We start from the raw sequence: 16,237 nt of genomic DNA on the forward strand, positions 1-16,237 counted from the left end.
AGAAAAGTCCAGAGAGAGTCTTGGGTGACAGCAAAGGTAGATGTGGGGGCTCCTTGGGGGCAGGTGTCCACCCTGACAAAGACATCACAGGGGAACCTCACTTGCCACAACCGCGTGGGAGCTGTGTCGGGCCCCCCACAGACCGCAGAGAGGGATGGGAGCATTTAGACACCCTGGGGAGCGTGCCTAGTGGCTTATTTGACACATTTTTGAACACATTTTGCTTGCTCTTTGATTAGCGTATAAGTGAACTGACTTCCTCCCAGGCCCTCCCACACCCTCCCCTCTGTCAAGGTGACAGGGTCTTCAGCCCCCCCTTCCTGCCCCACTCAGGCTGAGAGCTCACCTTCTACCCTGGGTTCTCTGGGTCCTGTTCTTCTGACAGGTGGTCCAGCAAGATGAAATGGAGACAGAGAGTGACACCCCATACGCTCACCCCACCCGGAGCTGTGTCAGCTGAAGCAGGCTGTGTCCCCTCCCCTCTGTGTCCCTGATCTGACCGGCTCCCTTCCCAGGCTCAGAGAGGGAGTTGAGGGGAAGGCTGCCTCAGGTCTCCCCAGGGCCTCTCCAACCTTCCTCCTGGAGCCCATTTGGATGGATGGACAGACAGACAGAGATCGTGGGTGGCATACAGGGAGCCAGCTGAGGCCCCACTTCTGTATTTGTACAATGTATATCGGCCTTTGCCTCTCAAGTTCTAGTGACCCAAACCTCCAGAAGCTGCCTCTTTGGTAGAATATGCCTGTTTGGGATAAGTCGAGGGGAGACTGGAATCCTTTACCTGCCTTTACCCCGGCGCCTCAGACCCGGGCTCTGCGCACCCCTGAAGAATTCTGTGACAATGACAGTTGTCCCCACACCCCTTTGCTTTCTCAAAAGACCAACCTCCCACCTAGGCCGGCCAGCGCTAGCGTTGGGGAGTGTGAAGGGATTGAGGATGCTTCCTGCAGTGAGCTCCAGGATCCCGGCAGACTCTAGGCTCCAGGCTGTGCACAGAAAAGAGGGACACCTGCCTTAACTCCTACATGGCCAGGCACCCAGGAGGGGTGAGAAATGCCCCACTTGGGCTCACCTGGTAGGCTCTGCCCACAGGCTGATGCATATGTTTTACTCTCCTAGAAAGAAGAAAAGGCCATGATCGCCAAGATGAATCGCCAGAGAACCAACTCCATTGGGCACAACCCGCCCCACTGGGGGGCCGAGCGTCCCTTCTACAACCACCTAGGGGGCAACCAGGTGTCCAAGGAGATGAAGCGGATGGTAAGTAGCAGGTGGGGCAGTGTGCGGGATGTGGCCTCTCCAGGGCTAGGGCCTTCCGTGGGTGTGAGGACTGGGCCACGCCCCTTGTGTTACCTGACAGAACCTTGGAGAGCCGCAGAAGCAACTCTGGGCTAGGAGCCAGAGCGCCTGACTTCTGGTCCTCGGCTCTCTCTGTGAGTCCCAAAGTCTGGAAGCAGACCCGGAGAACAGCCAGAACCTCCGGTGCTCCCGTGGCACTGTCTGGTGGGGCACCAGCTCATCAGACATCCTTCTAGCACCTTCCGCCTTTCCCAGGTGGCTGCAACACATCCTTGGGCTCAGTTGCTCAGAAACCATCTCAGTACTTTTTGGAAAGTGCTAGGCGATGGTCCCCTTTGCTCTCTGCACTGAGAAGTGCCCCTGCTAACTACAGGTTTCCAGTGGGGCATGCAGACTGGATGAGCAGAGGCCATGGTGGGGTGCTACCTCCAACTCAAGGGACCCTGCCTGCCTCGGGGGACAGACACGCCCAGCCATCCCTGTGTACACCAGGGGCCATCTAATTCAGGATGCTCTGCCTGGATTCTGCCAGTGATGATAGAATTCAGAGGGTGGGACAAAGAGGAAGAGGTATGACAGAGGTCAAGGTAGAGCAGCAGGGTTTTCTTTCTTTTTATCTGAGAGCTTGGCTTCTCCATCCAAGCACACTCCTCAGCTCAAGGGCAGCCTGGTTCCCAGGCAGGAGGCGCCCACCCTGGGGAGAGGGTGAGTGAGGCTGGAGGGTGCAAGGAGCTGTGTGTGTGTGGGGGGGGCACTTTGTGTGTGTGTGTCCTTGGAGCCAGAGGACAGGAATAAGATGGGGCATACTGGCACTAGGATCCCCAATTTGGGGTCTGTGTGTTGGACCAGGTTTTAGCTACAGCAGCAGGGACTGCAGATAAATTCCATGAAAATCCAGCTGAGTCAGCAGAATGAGCCAGGGACAGGCTGGGGACCCGGCCACTCTGCTCCTTGCTAGCTGGCGAATAACAGATGACAAAGATTTAAGGAAAATGAATAGGATCAAAACATGAATTGAGTCAAGACCTCCATTTTAATTTTTGACAGTAAAGAAGCAACTCATAGGACACCAAGTTTATGAGGGAGCAGAGTGGGGGAGGGGTGCCTGTCTTCCTCCAAGGCTTTGAACTTGGACTTCTACAGATCTCCAGCCACCACTCCCCCTCCTTGAGGGGCCCTCCCCAAAGCAAAGAGCAATTGGGGGACCCTCTCTGTTCTCACCCAGCCCTTTAATCTCCTGCGGACTCTGTATCCATGTGACCAGGACCAGAGAGGGGATGAGCAGAGGGGGGGATCACAGAAAGCAGGGTGCAAAGAGGGAGGCTGTCATCCAGGTGACAGGGAGGAGGGAACAGGAAGACAGGAGGGAGAGGACAGAGGTGAGCAGGAGACTATGGGAGCGAGGAGAGGAAGAACCACAAGCAGGCAGGAAAGGCGCCTGATGGGCTTTCTCTGTTTAAAATCACTGGAAAGCTTTTCTCTTGGTGATATTTGGTATAAGTGGAGTCTTTAGTTATTTCAAAGTCTCAAAGGAAGTAGTTTGGAGTGTAAGCACTGATTTAGCAGACGCATTAATCATTGTTAGGACCAGGAGGAACCTTGGAAGAATTAGAAGGGCTGTCATCGGGGAGACTGGCTACAGGATTTCTGCGTGGTGTTGGCTACCTCGCCAGCGGGAGGGGATAGGAAAGTGTGTGGACAAACAGGGTCAGGGACACCTCTGCCGCAGCCTTTGGGAGAAGAGACTCCCCGCCCCTCCTCCTGGCTGGGCAGAGTCACCGGAGGCCAACGCCAAAGGACCACCTGCAGCCCCCAGCCCACGCAGGCAGAGTGTGCAGGCAGTGGATGGCGTGGTTCCGGCAGCTGGCGGGCACAGCACTGCCATGAGTGGTACCCTTGCCTGAAATCTTTGCGAAAGATACGCAAAAGAAGAGCTTCTCCCCTGACTTCCACTGACGACAGCTGTGGGGGATTAGATTAAGCAGTGACTGGGAGACCTAAGGAAGGTACTAACGCGTAGGCAGCCGTTTTATTTCTTCTTTTTTTTTTTTTTTTAAGATTTTATTTATTTATTTGACAGAGAAAGAGATAGCGAGAGAGGGAACACAAGCAGGGTGAGTGGGAGAGGGAGAAGCAGGCTTCCCGCCGAGCAGGGAGCCCGATGCGAGACTCGATCCCAGGACCCTGGGATCATGACCTGAGCCAAAGGCAGCCGCTTAACGACTGAGCCACCCAGGCGCCCCTAGGCAGCCGTTTTATTTCTTTAAATCTTGTTCCAACTTGGACTCAGCTTTTAAAATATAGTGACGAGCTGCTCTGGTTTGTGCTTAGGCCTGTCATAAGGTCCCTAAGGGTACTGATTAATAAGAAGGTTGACAGGAAGGGCACACAGGGGCCTCTGCTCATCTAGCCAGAGAGGCTCTGTGTTCTCTCGGGGCAGCAGGCCAAGCCCAAGGGCTCAGGGAAGGCAGGCAGCTCGCCGAGCCGGGCGTGCAAACCAGAGCCGGCGCCTCCACGTGGGTGAGTGGAGGGGCCACGGCCACTGCTCCTGCCTTTAGGTCCAAGGGACAGGAATTGGGAACGAAACAGAACCGGGTGAGCTGAGCTGCTCCCTGGAAGTGCTGTGGCACAAACCGCAGGAACCTATCTGGGGGTGTTCCTAGCCGGGCTGAGGATGGCTCTCCCTGAACTAGTAAGCAGGTCAGGGAACTTGAACCCAGTCTGCTGGACTGTGTTTTTTTTTTTTTTTTTAAGATTTTATTTATTAGAGAAATCACCAGCAGAGGGGAGGAGCAGAGGGAGAGGGAGAAGCAGAGTCCCTGCTGAGTAGGGGGGCTCGATCCCAGGACCCTGGGATCATGACCTGAGCCAAAGGCAGGCGCTTACCCGACTGAGCCACCCAGGTGCCCCTGGACTGTGTTGTTAATGATCATCTGCCATGGTTTATCTGCTAACACCCCAACCCCATGCTCAGCTCCCCACACTAGCATGGCACCCAGAGCAGACCTGGTCCCCAACCAGCCCCAGCAGAAGACCAAAGGAGTATAGGAGAAAGTCGGAGACAGCTTTGTTGAAAACGTGTCAGGTCTATTTCCGAGCTGCAGAAGCCAGCATAGGCATAATACAGCTCAGTTGTCCTCTGTCCCAGAGTAAGGTCGTGGCCGGCCCCTGTGATGGAATTCAGTGCCAGCCCCTCACTGCGTTCTGTGGAGAACTGGCCTGTCCGGGTTCCCCTGCTGCCCGTTTAAGCTTGCGCCCTGTTGGATCCTGGGAGCACCCAGCGTGGGCCTGCCCCCAGGTGGAGCACTCACTTGAGTCACACCAACTCCTCCTGCCTGGGGCTGGGATGGTGTAGTGGCCTGGCTCTCGCGGCTGGGACAGAGGGCCTGGTGATTCCCAGAGGACAAGAAGAAGGGTCTGGCTTGTTCAGGGAGACCGCCGCCAGGCAGCCTGGGAGGGGCGCAGAGTCCAGAGTCGGGCACTTGGATTTGCCACGAGAGGCTGCTGAGGCTCCTGGAAGCCCTCCACTGTGGGATAGAATGGAGACAGAGCCCCAGTGCAGTGTGGTCCCCACATCTATTTCAGCATCTGGCAGTAGGGTGCGTGCGCGCACACGTGGGAATTGATCACTCAGTGGTTTCTCTTACTTCAGGCTTATTTCAAGGCAGAATTGAGAGGGACCTACCAAACTCAGGGTCTGGGAGGAAGGGTGGGGGAGTTGGGGAGTTGGGTGTGGGGACAGGAAGAGCTTAGACACCTGGGTTTTGCCAGTGCATGACATGAAATCACAGGGCTCCCCCAGTGTCTAGTGCAGAGCCTGTCCCATAGGAAGGCCCCGGCTGTATTTGCTGAAAGAAGGAAGAAAGAACTTATGAGTGACAAGCCTCCCTCAGTGCAGACTCCTTGGTGAGCTGGACTGCTTTCCCACAGTCCCTCCTGGAAGCGTCATCTCTGTTCTCATACTCCTTTCCTTCTCTCTCTGTCCCTCTCTTTTAGGGCTTTGAAGACCCCAAGGACAAGTGAGTAATATGCCCTTCTTTATTCCTGCTTCCTTGGCCTGAGGGATAGCCCCAAGTTTGCCTTATAGCTCAGTTGCTCCATGCTGGGTGGGCAGTGCACCCGCACGGTCCGCATGGTCTCTGCACGGTCTGGCATGGTCTCGGCACGGTCCACACGGTCTCGGCACATTCCGGCACGGTCTCAGCAAGGTCCGGCATGGTCTCAGCAAGGTCTGGCACGGTCTCGGCACGGTCCGGCACAGTCTTGGCACAGTCTCGGCTGAGAGTGGCGGGAGCCCACTGCAGCTGCTAGAGGGGTAGCCCAGGAGCCCGGGCCGCCGGGCGGAGAGGCTGGGTCTCAGTGCAGCCCACGTGTCCTCATCCCACAAACACATGGACACACATACGTGTACATGCACACGCTGCACATGGCTGTGTGCATACACGTGCCTGCAGCTCTCAGGAAAATGCAGCCCTTGCCTGTTGGTCCCCGGCCCCTGGCCACAGCCTAGTGCCCTGAGGGCATGTCCTCTTTCTCTTCCACTTCCCAGCTCTTGGGGGCTAGCCACCCCACTGACGACTGGGTGTCACCTTGAGGAATAGGGCTTTTAGTTCAGCATCCTGATCGTGAAACCTGCTTTCCAGAGGGTGGCCTGAGCCAGGGGAAAGCACTGGGGTGGCTCACAGCCTCTGTGGCAGGAGGCTTGCTCCCCGATCTTGGCCTTCGTTTCAGAATGATGGTACAGCTGGACAGTGAAGAGCAGAGACTGTTACCTGTGGAGAAAAACAATTAAACCTTCAATGACAAGTCATATTATTATTGTACTACAATAATATATCAGTAGAGTCAGAAAAGCCTTATTGTCAGCGAGGCCCTTCAGCCAGTGGGTCAGACATGGGCAGTTTTCTCTGCATGTGTGCAGTTAAGAGGGGAGACTTGGCCTCCTGGCAATCCTCGTCCCAGTCCCAGAGTTGGCCTCCTGGCAATCCTCGTCCCAGTCCCAGAGTCCCCACCCCTTATTAGGGCCTTTCTGATGGGCCTGGGTACAGGGGGGCCAAGTCAGCGGTGCCCCCTGGTGGTCAGCTTGGGTCTGCGCCTCTTGCTCCCCAGGAACGCCCAGGAAAGTGCAAACCCTGAGGATGAAGTGGACGAATTTCTGGGCCGTGCCATTGACGCCAGGAGCATCGACAGGCTGCGGTCTGAGCATGTCCGCAAGTTCCTCTTGACCTTCAGGGAGCCTGACTTAGAGAAGAAGGTACGGCCCCCTGGGTGGGAAGGAGGCCCTGGGCAGGACCAGAACCAGAGGGAGGAGGACAGGGCAATAGGCGGCTCCCTGCCTGTCCCCATCACCACAGAAAGTGCCCTTTCTTGTTAGTGTCGCCTGCTCCAATGCCACACTATTCAGGAGATGGAGATTTTAGGGAGGCTTTTCACGGTCAGAAGGGATAAGTCTTAACTTCCTCATGCCTCAGTTTCCTTATCTGGAAAATGGGGTTCCTTACCATACCTTCTTCAGAGGGTCATAGTGAGGGTTAAACAAGTCCATATGTGTAAAACACATAAAACAGTATCTGCCACGTAGATGTTCAGTGATGTTAGTTGCTATCGATTTTATTTTTATTGTTGTTACCATTATGAACATCATCACCAGTGGACCTCCCAGCTGCCTTTGGCACACTGGAGAAAAGTCGGGACAGTCGAGATCTCTCTGTCCCATCTCCTGACGTTGTGACTGAGAGGGTGGGCAACTTGCTGTAGGCCACCAGTGAAGTCGTGACAGAGCCAGACCCAACCTCGGTCCTGTGAGGCAAACTCGTTGGCCAGTGAGAAAGGGACCTGAGCCGAGAGCGCCCTCTCTGGTGACTTGGTGCCAGTGCGGCCTCTGTGGGCGACGCTGCTTGGCGTTGCAGGAGGAACTGGGGGCTGGGAGATGAGCTCCGTGATTTGGGGCTGGGGCGAGCCTCCCGTCCACCCTGAGCCCCAGCCCGGGCTCCTCTGTGAAGTAGCAGCTACATAGGTTCTGTTTCCGGGGCTTTGCGAGGATGCGGGAGGACAACTCGGACCGGTCGCGTGTCCTAGCGGGTAGATGGTGCTCCGTGATTTGAGCCAGGATCATTATGAATGACTCTTGTAGTGACCCGACCTGCAGAAAGTGTCTGGTTTGACACATTTCAGCTGCCGTCCCCACAGGCACCACGTTAGGGTGCTTTGAACTGGTTTTCTTGAGCACGAAGGCTAGTGCTGGTTCTTCCAGGTGTTGGGAGTGGGCTGCCCGCATGTGTCTGGGGTGGAGCGGGGCTGGAGCACGCAGGGCCCCTCTCACCCCGTGCCCTCCTCTCAGTACTCCAAGCAGGTGGATGACCGATTCGGTGCCTACGTGGCATGTGCCTCGCTTGTCTTCCTCTTCATCTGCTTTGTCCAGATCACCATCGTGCCCCAGTGAGTACCGTCCCTCTGGCTGTGGGGCTCCAGGGGTGGGAACGGAGGTCATGGAGCAAGCAGAGGCAGGGGTCGGACTTGCTCAGACAAGGAGAGGCTTCCCCATGTGTCCTCGGTGGGATGGGGAAGCCACGAGTCTGAGTCCCCTGTGACAGGGCGGGAAACCTCCCTGGGCCTGCCTTGCTGCATGAGAGACTCAGCACTTTATCATCTCGCCCCATTGTCACCCACACAGTGGTTGCCCTTAAATCACCTGAAGTATTCACCACGTTTGCTTCCGTGTGACCTTTGGTTCTTGCAAAACCATTAACACATCTTCAAAAGATAAAGGTTTTCTGCTACTCTGGGTATTTCAAAGAATGGATTTCTGGTTCTAAAGGCTTTTCTCAGAGATACTCCTGAACGCTTCCAAGGACTGGTCGCGTCCCTGAGAGGCCTGTGGCTTCCGAGGGGACCACTCTGAAGTGGGCAGTGGGCTTCCAGAAATGAAGTGTTAGGTAGATAGTCACAGAGTCACATGTAGACAAGGAAGATAATCGCTTGTGTTATCTTTGTTATGTTTGTGTGTGTATATACATTTGTATGTGCACGTGTGCATGTATCTACACATTTGTGACTTTATTATGCAATATTGCAAACACACAGAAAAGCAAAGTAATTAATATAATCAGCACCCATCCCCTAGATGTAACTATTGTTGATGTTTTACTATTGTTTCATCTATTTTTTTCTGATTATTTAAATTTTATTTTATTTTATTTTTTAAAGATTTTATTTATTTGACGGAGAAAGACACAGCAAGAGAGGGAACACAAGCAGCAGGAGTGGGAGAGGGAGAAGCAGGCTTCCTGCTGAGCAGGGAGCCCGATGCGGGGCTCGATCCCAGGACCCTGGGATCACGACCTGAGCCAAAGGCAGACGCTTAATGACTGAGCCACCCAGGTGTCCCTGATTATTTAAATTTTAGATGAAAGGACATTTTCCCCCAAAAGCCCTCAATATATATCTATTTTCAGGGCATTTTCCCTCTTAACCACAATGCCTTATATACCAAACAAAATTAACACCAGTTCTCTGCAATCATGTAACACCAAATCCATGTTCACATTTCCAGAATTGTCTCCAAATGTCTCCTACTTTTAGTTTATTCATAGCCAGGATCTACTCAAGATCCACTGGTTGTGTTTGGTTATGTCTCCTAAGTCCAACTGAATCTAGTAGAGTCCCCTCACCCCGACACCTTCTACTTTTCATTTTGAAGTAATTGTGGACTTAAAGAAAAGTTACAGAAGTACCAGAGAGTCTCTGTACAGCCTTCATCTAGTTTTCCCTAATGTTGACACTTAGGTAACTGCAGTACAAGGGTCAGTGGCACGAGATTAACCCTGGAATGGCACTATTACCTAACTGACTGTAATCTAATTCCATCAGCGTTGCCCCTAATGGCCTTTTTGTGTCCCAGGAGCCAGGCTAGGATCCCACATTGCGTTTAGCTGTTCTTTCTCCTCAGTGTGATCTAATCTGTGATGCTTCCTCAGCCTTTATTTGTCTTTTGTGGCCTTGGAGCTTCTGATGAGTGCTGGCCAGTTAATTTGTAGAATGTCTCCATTTGGGTTTGTCTGATGTGTACTCACAGGTTGAGGTTATGCAGTTTTGACAAGAATCCCACAGAAGTGATGTGTCCTTCTTAGTGCATGTTATCGGGAGGTACATGATGCCTACCTGTCGTAGTACTCAGTGCCTTTTATTTTTGATGACACATTGTTGCAGAGATGGTCCTGACATTTGTGTCCACTGTGACTCTGTAGGATACCACAGACACCAGCCCTCTGGTTGTGCAGCTAATCCCCATTGCCCCCCACGCTGAGGTGGTGCAGAGCTGGTGGGACTGTGGGTCTTTATTGACACAGGACCCCATTTTTTTCTATATGGAAATGGAGCTACAGGTATAAATAAGCGACCTAGCCTTTCTGTCCCCTTGCTGCTCTTGACAGTCCGGTTAGCCTGGGTGCCTCTAACCCTGCCTCCGTGCCGCTTGCCTTTCTGTTTCTGCAGCATGGCTGGTGGGCTGGGTTTCCCTTGGTCCCTGCTCCGCCTGCAGTGGCTCCCTTCCCCCCAGCCACAGCTCCGAGCTGCTAAGGCATTGACGGAAGTCTTTCTCCAGCAGTCCTCTCTCTACGGAAGCATTCAAAGCTACTTTAAAGGTCTTTCTTTCCCTCTGAAGAGAGTTCTCTACCCTTGTTCTGCTTGTTTAAAGCATCTAAGTGCTGGCTTCTGGGGGTGCCTGGAACAAAGACGCCCTTTGAACGCCTCTCTAGAGGTATTCCCCTGCCTTGTCAAGCCCTCTGCTTGCCTTTAACCTGCTAATGACGCCTGACATCTCCAGGCCACTCTCACTCCCCGGAAGGGAAAAGGGATTTCTGTGACCTCCTGATATGATGGGGTGTACCTTAGGCCAGTCCCGGCCCCAGGAGGGCCAGTGGGAGGCTCCAGATGGAAAGTCACCGGCAGCTCTTTTGTCTGAGGATTCTGGCCCTTGGTGAACGTTAAGATCACCTGTGATCTGTCCCTGGCAGCAGGGACAGGGGGAATTCCTTGCATTTTCGTGTTGAACTGGCAAGTTGAGTAGGACTTGTCGTGGGGCCTGGCAGGGTACAGGGTTTAGGGACTCTGCCTCCAAAGGGACGCATCCCTGCTGTTTCTCAGAGTGTCTGCTTGGGCTGCTGACAAATGCGTTTTAGAAATGATGGCCCTTTATCCCATTTTCAGCCTTCACAGTTCCTCACCTAGCCATGAGTAACTGCTGGGAGGGAATAACGAGGTGACTTTTAAAATAGGTCCTTCCAAGCTAAATGAAGTGAGTCTGTGGATAGCTAAGAATTAGGCAAAACATTGAGCAGGTGACACTCACTTCTCAGTTCAGCCCCTTGCGGGTTTCCACTCCATGCCGGGAGATGGCAAGGACAGGAGCCGGACCACCATGGAGGGGCTCCTGAATCAGTTCACAAGGCTGTGTAAGCCCCCTTCTCAGTGAGGGGCTAGGAGAGACTGGGCAGTGGGTTCAGGGGAAATGGAGCAACCTCTCTTTCCTTCCAGAGGCTTTCAGAGCCCCAGAATTCCCCACCTCCTCTCTTTTTCCAGCTCCGTGTTCATGTTGAGTTTCTACCTGACCTGTTTCCTGCTGCTGACGTTGGTGGTATTTGTGTCCGTGATCTATTCCTGCGTGAAGGTGAGTCTAGCTCGCACCTGAGCCCCCTGTCGCCTTCTTCCTTCCCTTCCCAGCCCACGGATAGGAGCTCCTCCCAGAGCCCGATGGGATTGGGGTGCATGATGCTGGGGCACCACTCTTGATTGGCATCGGCAGCAAGCTAGACTGCAGGGAGTGCTTTGTCAGTGGAGACTTGGTGGTATCGGCTATTGTAATCTGCCTTTGCAAATCTTTGCAATGAGAAGATCGTGTTACTGCCTCTCCTGTCTGTCCCCTTGGTGTCAGGTAGGATGAAGGAAGGGTATCTAGCACAAAGCAGTGGTCAGTAAACATTTGATGAACGAGTGAGTATGGAAGAGATCTCTCTCCACACCCCCTTCAGTGTCCCCATGTGCCTGGAATTGGCCCTGGAGGGGACCAGAGGGTTGATGGCTTTTGAGCCAATCATCATAGAGATGAAGAGAGTGGCCCAGAGTGGTTCAGTGTTTCAGACAGGGCCACACAGCCAAGAATGTGGGCATGAGACCCTGTTCTGTGTTTTTCTCCCATATCTCCTCTTAGGCATGCTGTGCGCTACCCCCCCACCCCCCTGCAAGGCTTCAGGGGGACCTGGCCACAAGGCATTCTGGTTTGTGGTAGAAGCCACTCAGGTATCCCCTTTGCTTTGTCCACCAAGCCTTTCCCTCATTTCCTTCCCTAGTGGTTTCAGACTTCCCTGACAGGCCAGCCTGGTCCCAGAAAGCGCCCTGTCCCCAGGCAGGTACGAGCCCCTCCAGCTTGTGCTGGAACCATTTCTGTGTTCCTCCTTGATTCTCACTTGAAGCCAAGCCCCAGGAAGTGTGGGGGGCAGGCTCTGCCATCATTCTCTACCGTGGGCACCACGTTCTTCTGGGGGGATTAGACCTTGGTCACCTCCAAAGTCACCGTTCTCTCTCTACCCTCCAAGCAGGGTATTTCATTAGACTGATCATTGTTTAATTATCTAATGGTCGAGGTCTTGGTGGACTGATTGTCAGAACGGGAAGGCCCCCCGGGAATCATCTGGAGTGGTAGAGGATTTAATCCTGGTTTCCAGCTCCTTCCTCAAGGCTTTGTGTTCAGTCATAGCCTGTTTTTTGGTCTTGCTGTTGTCATCCCCCCTACCCCCCTTACCCCCCAAAAGCCTGCTTTGTCCCCAGGGGGCCGTTCCACTTTCTTCATCTCATGGCTATCGAAGCACATGGTACATTCACAACAGCCAAAAGGTGGAAACGACCCAAATATCCATGCACAGATGAACAAACAAAAAGGGTACTTCTTTGTGATGGAATATTATCCATGGAAGGCAATAAAGTTCTGACACACACTACAAAATGGACGAACCTTGAAAACATGCTGAGTGAAAGACATCAGACCCAAAAGGACATAGACTATGTGATTCCACTTATATGGAAGATCTGGAATAGGCAACTTCATAGAGACAGGAAGTAGACTAGATGGTTCTGGGGTTGGCAGGAAAAGGGATGGAGAGTTATTGCTTCATGGGTGTGGAGTTTCTGTATGGGGTGAGTGATGGAAGGGTCTTGGAACTAGAGCATTTTGGAAATGGAGCGGTGATGGTTGTTTGACGGTATGCATAGAATTAATGCCACTAAATTGAATGCTTAAAAATGGTTAAAATGCTGGGCGCCTGGGTGGCTCCTAGTTGGTTAAGCGACTGCCTTCAGCTCAGGTCATGATCCTGGAGTCCCAGGATCAAGTCCCACATCAGGCTCCCTGCTCAGCAGGGAGTCTGCTTCTCCCTCTGACCCTCCTCCCTCTCATGCTCTCTGTCTCTCATTCTCTATCTCGCAAATAAATAAAAAATTTAAAAGAAAAAATTAAAAAAAAAAAAAAGGTTAAAATGCTAACCTTATGGCACATATGTTTTACCACCATAAAAGAAGTCACAACAACCAAACAAACAACAACAAATGGTACACCGTAGTTAAAAGGGCCTTGTAAGCATTCTTTTTTTGAACGTCCAGAAGACTCTTTCTCTTTTTAAGTTATAAACTGAGGCAAAGTCATTGTCTCTTTGAGGTACTTAATTAGCTTATTCAAGTCAGAATCAAAGCTATATCTGGTCTACAATTTTAAAACTAGAACCTAGATTTCTCTCTTTCCTGTTAGCTGCTTTGGTAGGCCTGAGCTACCCTGACTTCACCTGGTTTGTGTTCCCTGATTGGCATGTATATCTGGGGGTAGGGGAAGGGGAGGAGAGGGAGAAAGGCTCATCCCACTACCACACTGGCCATTTTGAGTCCATACCTTGGTCCAGTGACTTCTTTTTGCTACTGTTCAAGATTATTTATGAAAATCATTCCTGGCTCCTTGTGTTTCATTGGATCTATCTATTCTGTAATCAGTGTCACATTCAATAAACTTATTCTCAATTCCTTTATCCAGCCCACTGCTTTTTCTGACAGTTCTGAGGAGGCCAGGGTCCCCGCAGGGGAGGCTGGGGAAGGGAGTGCCTACCTCCTGCCCCCACTCCGTCCCTCGCCCCTCCGCACACACACCCCTCACCCAGGGGAGGCTGCTGCTTCTATCTTGCAGTGGGGAGCTTCTGTAAACTATTTATTTAGGAAAAAAGTGCTCCCTGGCTTATCAAGTCTGGCACCTGCTAATTTGGGCCAGGAGTCAAGTAGACTCTAATACCCGCCTTGAGGTCCTGGCTGCATCCTTGCGCCCAGCCCCCGCCCGCCCCCCACCTCTGATGCGCCATCTCAGCCTTTCTCCACCTTCTGCGAAGTAGACCCCAACCTGAGAAGTTGCTTGTAGTATGAATCCCTCTCCCATTTCATTATTCTTTCCTCCTCCGTGTTGTGGATGAACTGTTTGCACACTAAGACATGAAGGGGGTAATTGTCCTTTGGCTTCTGTGTCCCCACCGTGTGGCCCGTCATGGAGCACTGCCGCCCCCCACCGCCTGCAGGCGGCCGGATCACCTTTGCAGGGACGGCCATGATGCTGACTAGACTGGGACTTCCCGTGTCATTCTGTTTTCCCTTTGAAAACATTTGCCCTGTGCCAGAACGCAGACATCTCTCATCTTCCTTCCACGGTTTTTCAGGAGTCACAGGTGGTGGCTTTCTGAGGAGATACGACAGTCCCTAAATTACCCGCGGCCTGGGCTCAGCGGACCCGCAGCCGAGTGGCTCTGTCAGCCACGGTGGCTTTCTCTATTCCATTTGTTTTCCCATGTCCCCCAAACAGCATGGACTTAGTTGCTCAAATGTCCATAGTTTACCCTTTTTGAAGAGAGAACTGTGAAGAAAGTGTCGACTGAGTTAGTTGAAAGGAGCCAACTCCGTGGTCTTGGCTGTCTGGCAGGCGGCAGCTGCCTGGGTCCTTCCTGTGGGAAGGTGTTGGGAAACTCACTCCTGAGGGCTCTGATGGCCCTTGCGTCCTGGGCCTGTTTGATCTGACATGCGAGGCCCAGTTCACACTCCCGCCTCGACGTGAGGCTAACTGGGTGCCCAGGTCTCCTGTTCCCGCTGCTCCTGCCCTTCAGGGCCCCGCTGTCTCTGCGCTGCTTTGCCCAAAGTCTCCTCCCTCAAGCACTTCTTTTCTTCTGGGGCTGGGCTGAATGAACACCTGCACACGTCATTCCTCCCTTCCTTCAGCATCTGTGCTGACCTGGGCACCAGAGCTGCTCGTCTTAGAAAAAGCCATGCTGAATCCCTCCTTGCCATCACACGGGGTCCACAGACTCTGGTAATCTCAGATTGGAAATGGCTGGAGCAGTGAAGCAGCCCAGATACCCACCTGAGGTTGGAATCTCTCAGCCTCTGCTTGATTACCTCCAGGGATGGTGAGTTCACTCACATCTCCTGAGTACAGCCTCTTCTCTTTTTGGGCACCTCTGACTGTTCCATCAGCTTCCCTATGGCTTCTGCCCCATCATCCAGTGAAGCAGCCCAGGCCTACTACTACTTCTTGTTCTTTTTAAGATTCTATTTATATGTTTTGAGAGAGAGCATGAGCAGAGGGAGAGGGAGAAGCAGACTCCCTGCTGAGTGGGGAGCCCCACTTAGGACTTGATCCCAGGACTCTGGGATCATGACCTGAGCCAGAGGCAGATGCTTAACCGACTGCGCCCCCCAGGCCTGCTTCTGCCAGTGCCAGCATTTTTGCTACCACCCCCCAGATGGGTAGAAGAGGGTGGCTCCCTCCTTTCCCCACGTTCTGGCCTGGACCCTCCTGTCTTCAGTGTGGCTCATTAGCACTTCCTTGCTTGGAAGCCCAGCCTCCTCTCCTTCATTTTGAGGCTTGGGAGTAGTAGATAGGCACAGAAGGAGGACCTGGCACCATAGTTCTCGGTGTGTGTGTGTGTGTATGTGTGTGTGTGAGTGTGCGCGCACGCACTTATGTGTGCACAGGTACATACATGTGTATATTTAAATCTCCTTCCTCCTCCTGACTGCTGGCTCCCTCTTAGTTGCCTCCCATGGACTTCTGGGACCCGGCTGTCTGAGCTCCTGGGAACTGTGAGCAGAGCTGCATCTAGGCTCTGTATGCTCTGTGCAGTCACTAGAAACCTCTTCTCCCTCCCTGCAGCCTGAATGTCCTCACCAAGTCCCCCCGCTGTGCTGACTCTCCTTTCCACCACTGCAGCCCGACTGCTGTCCCCGGTTTCTGAAATAGGGTCTTCCTACACAGCAGTACCTCTGACTTCTTAGGTATCTTCTGTCCTGTGAGGACTGTAGAACCCCCACACTCAGCTTCCACCAGCATGCTCGGGGTCACACTCTATTAGCGGGAGGGGGTGTTGTGGCCAGACACATGTTCCTTTGGGGATAGAGAATTCTTCATTCCGGGAGGCATATCTCAGTTCCTCCCATGGCTTCTGAGTCCATCAGTCTAGGGTCTGGATCCCAGCTCTGCCCCTTTGAGCTCTGTTTCCTAAGCGTCTGAGGTGGCTTTTATTACATCCACCCTGCAGATGATGACGATGAGGCTCAGAGGTCAGGCAGCGTTCCCGAAGCCTTGAGGCTAGGTGGTATAGCTGGGATTTAAATCCCAGTGGTTCTTGACTTCTGAGCCCATAATCCTTCTCAAAGACACTGCCTTTGTTAATATGTCCATTTAAGCCCTGGGAGAGCAGTGGTGTGGGGCTGGGTCAGCTTCTGCCTGCCTTGGTCAGCCTCTGAAGTTTTCATATCTCTAAAAAAAATTTTATGTAGTAGGAGCTACTGCTTTTTCACATTGTTTCTTGTCAAAAAGACAGTTTTAAGATTTTTTCCCATCAGATTTCTTTAAGATTTTATT

General features: G+C 52.8%; 1 protein-coding gene across 1 annotated transcript in view; it reads left to right on the forward strand.

The window, feature by feature from the left end:
- ADCY5 (adenylate cyclase 5) overlaps positions 1-16,237 on the forward strand; it is a 148,582-nt gene that overhangs the window by 110,951 nt on the left and 21,394 nt on the right. Inside the window, exons 8-12 of the mRNA XM_035000010.1 lie at positions 1,120-1,260; positions 5,296-5,318; positions 6,409-6,553; positions 7,640-7,737; positions 10,879-10,966. Coding sequence (XP_034855901.1) covers positions 1,120-1,260; positions 5,296-5,318; positions 6,409-6,553; positions 7,640-7,737; positions 10,879-10,966 — 495 coding nt within the window. The remainder of the gene's footprint in view (positions 1-1,119; positions 1,261-5,295; positions 5,319-6,408; positions 6,554-7,639; positions 7,738-10,878; positions 10,967-16,237) is intronic.

This window comes from Mirounga leonina, unplaced genomic scaffold, assembly GCF_011800145.1.
Source record: "Mirounga leonina isolate KUSES-001 unplaced genomic scaffold, KU_Mleo_1.0 Mir_115, whole genome shotgun sequence".
Taxonomy (NCBI): domain Eukaryota; kingdom Metazoa; phylum Chordata; class Mammalia; order Carnivora; family Phocidae; genus Mirounga; species Mirounga leonina.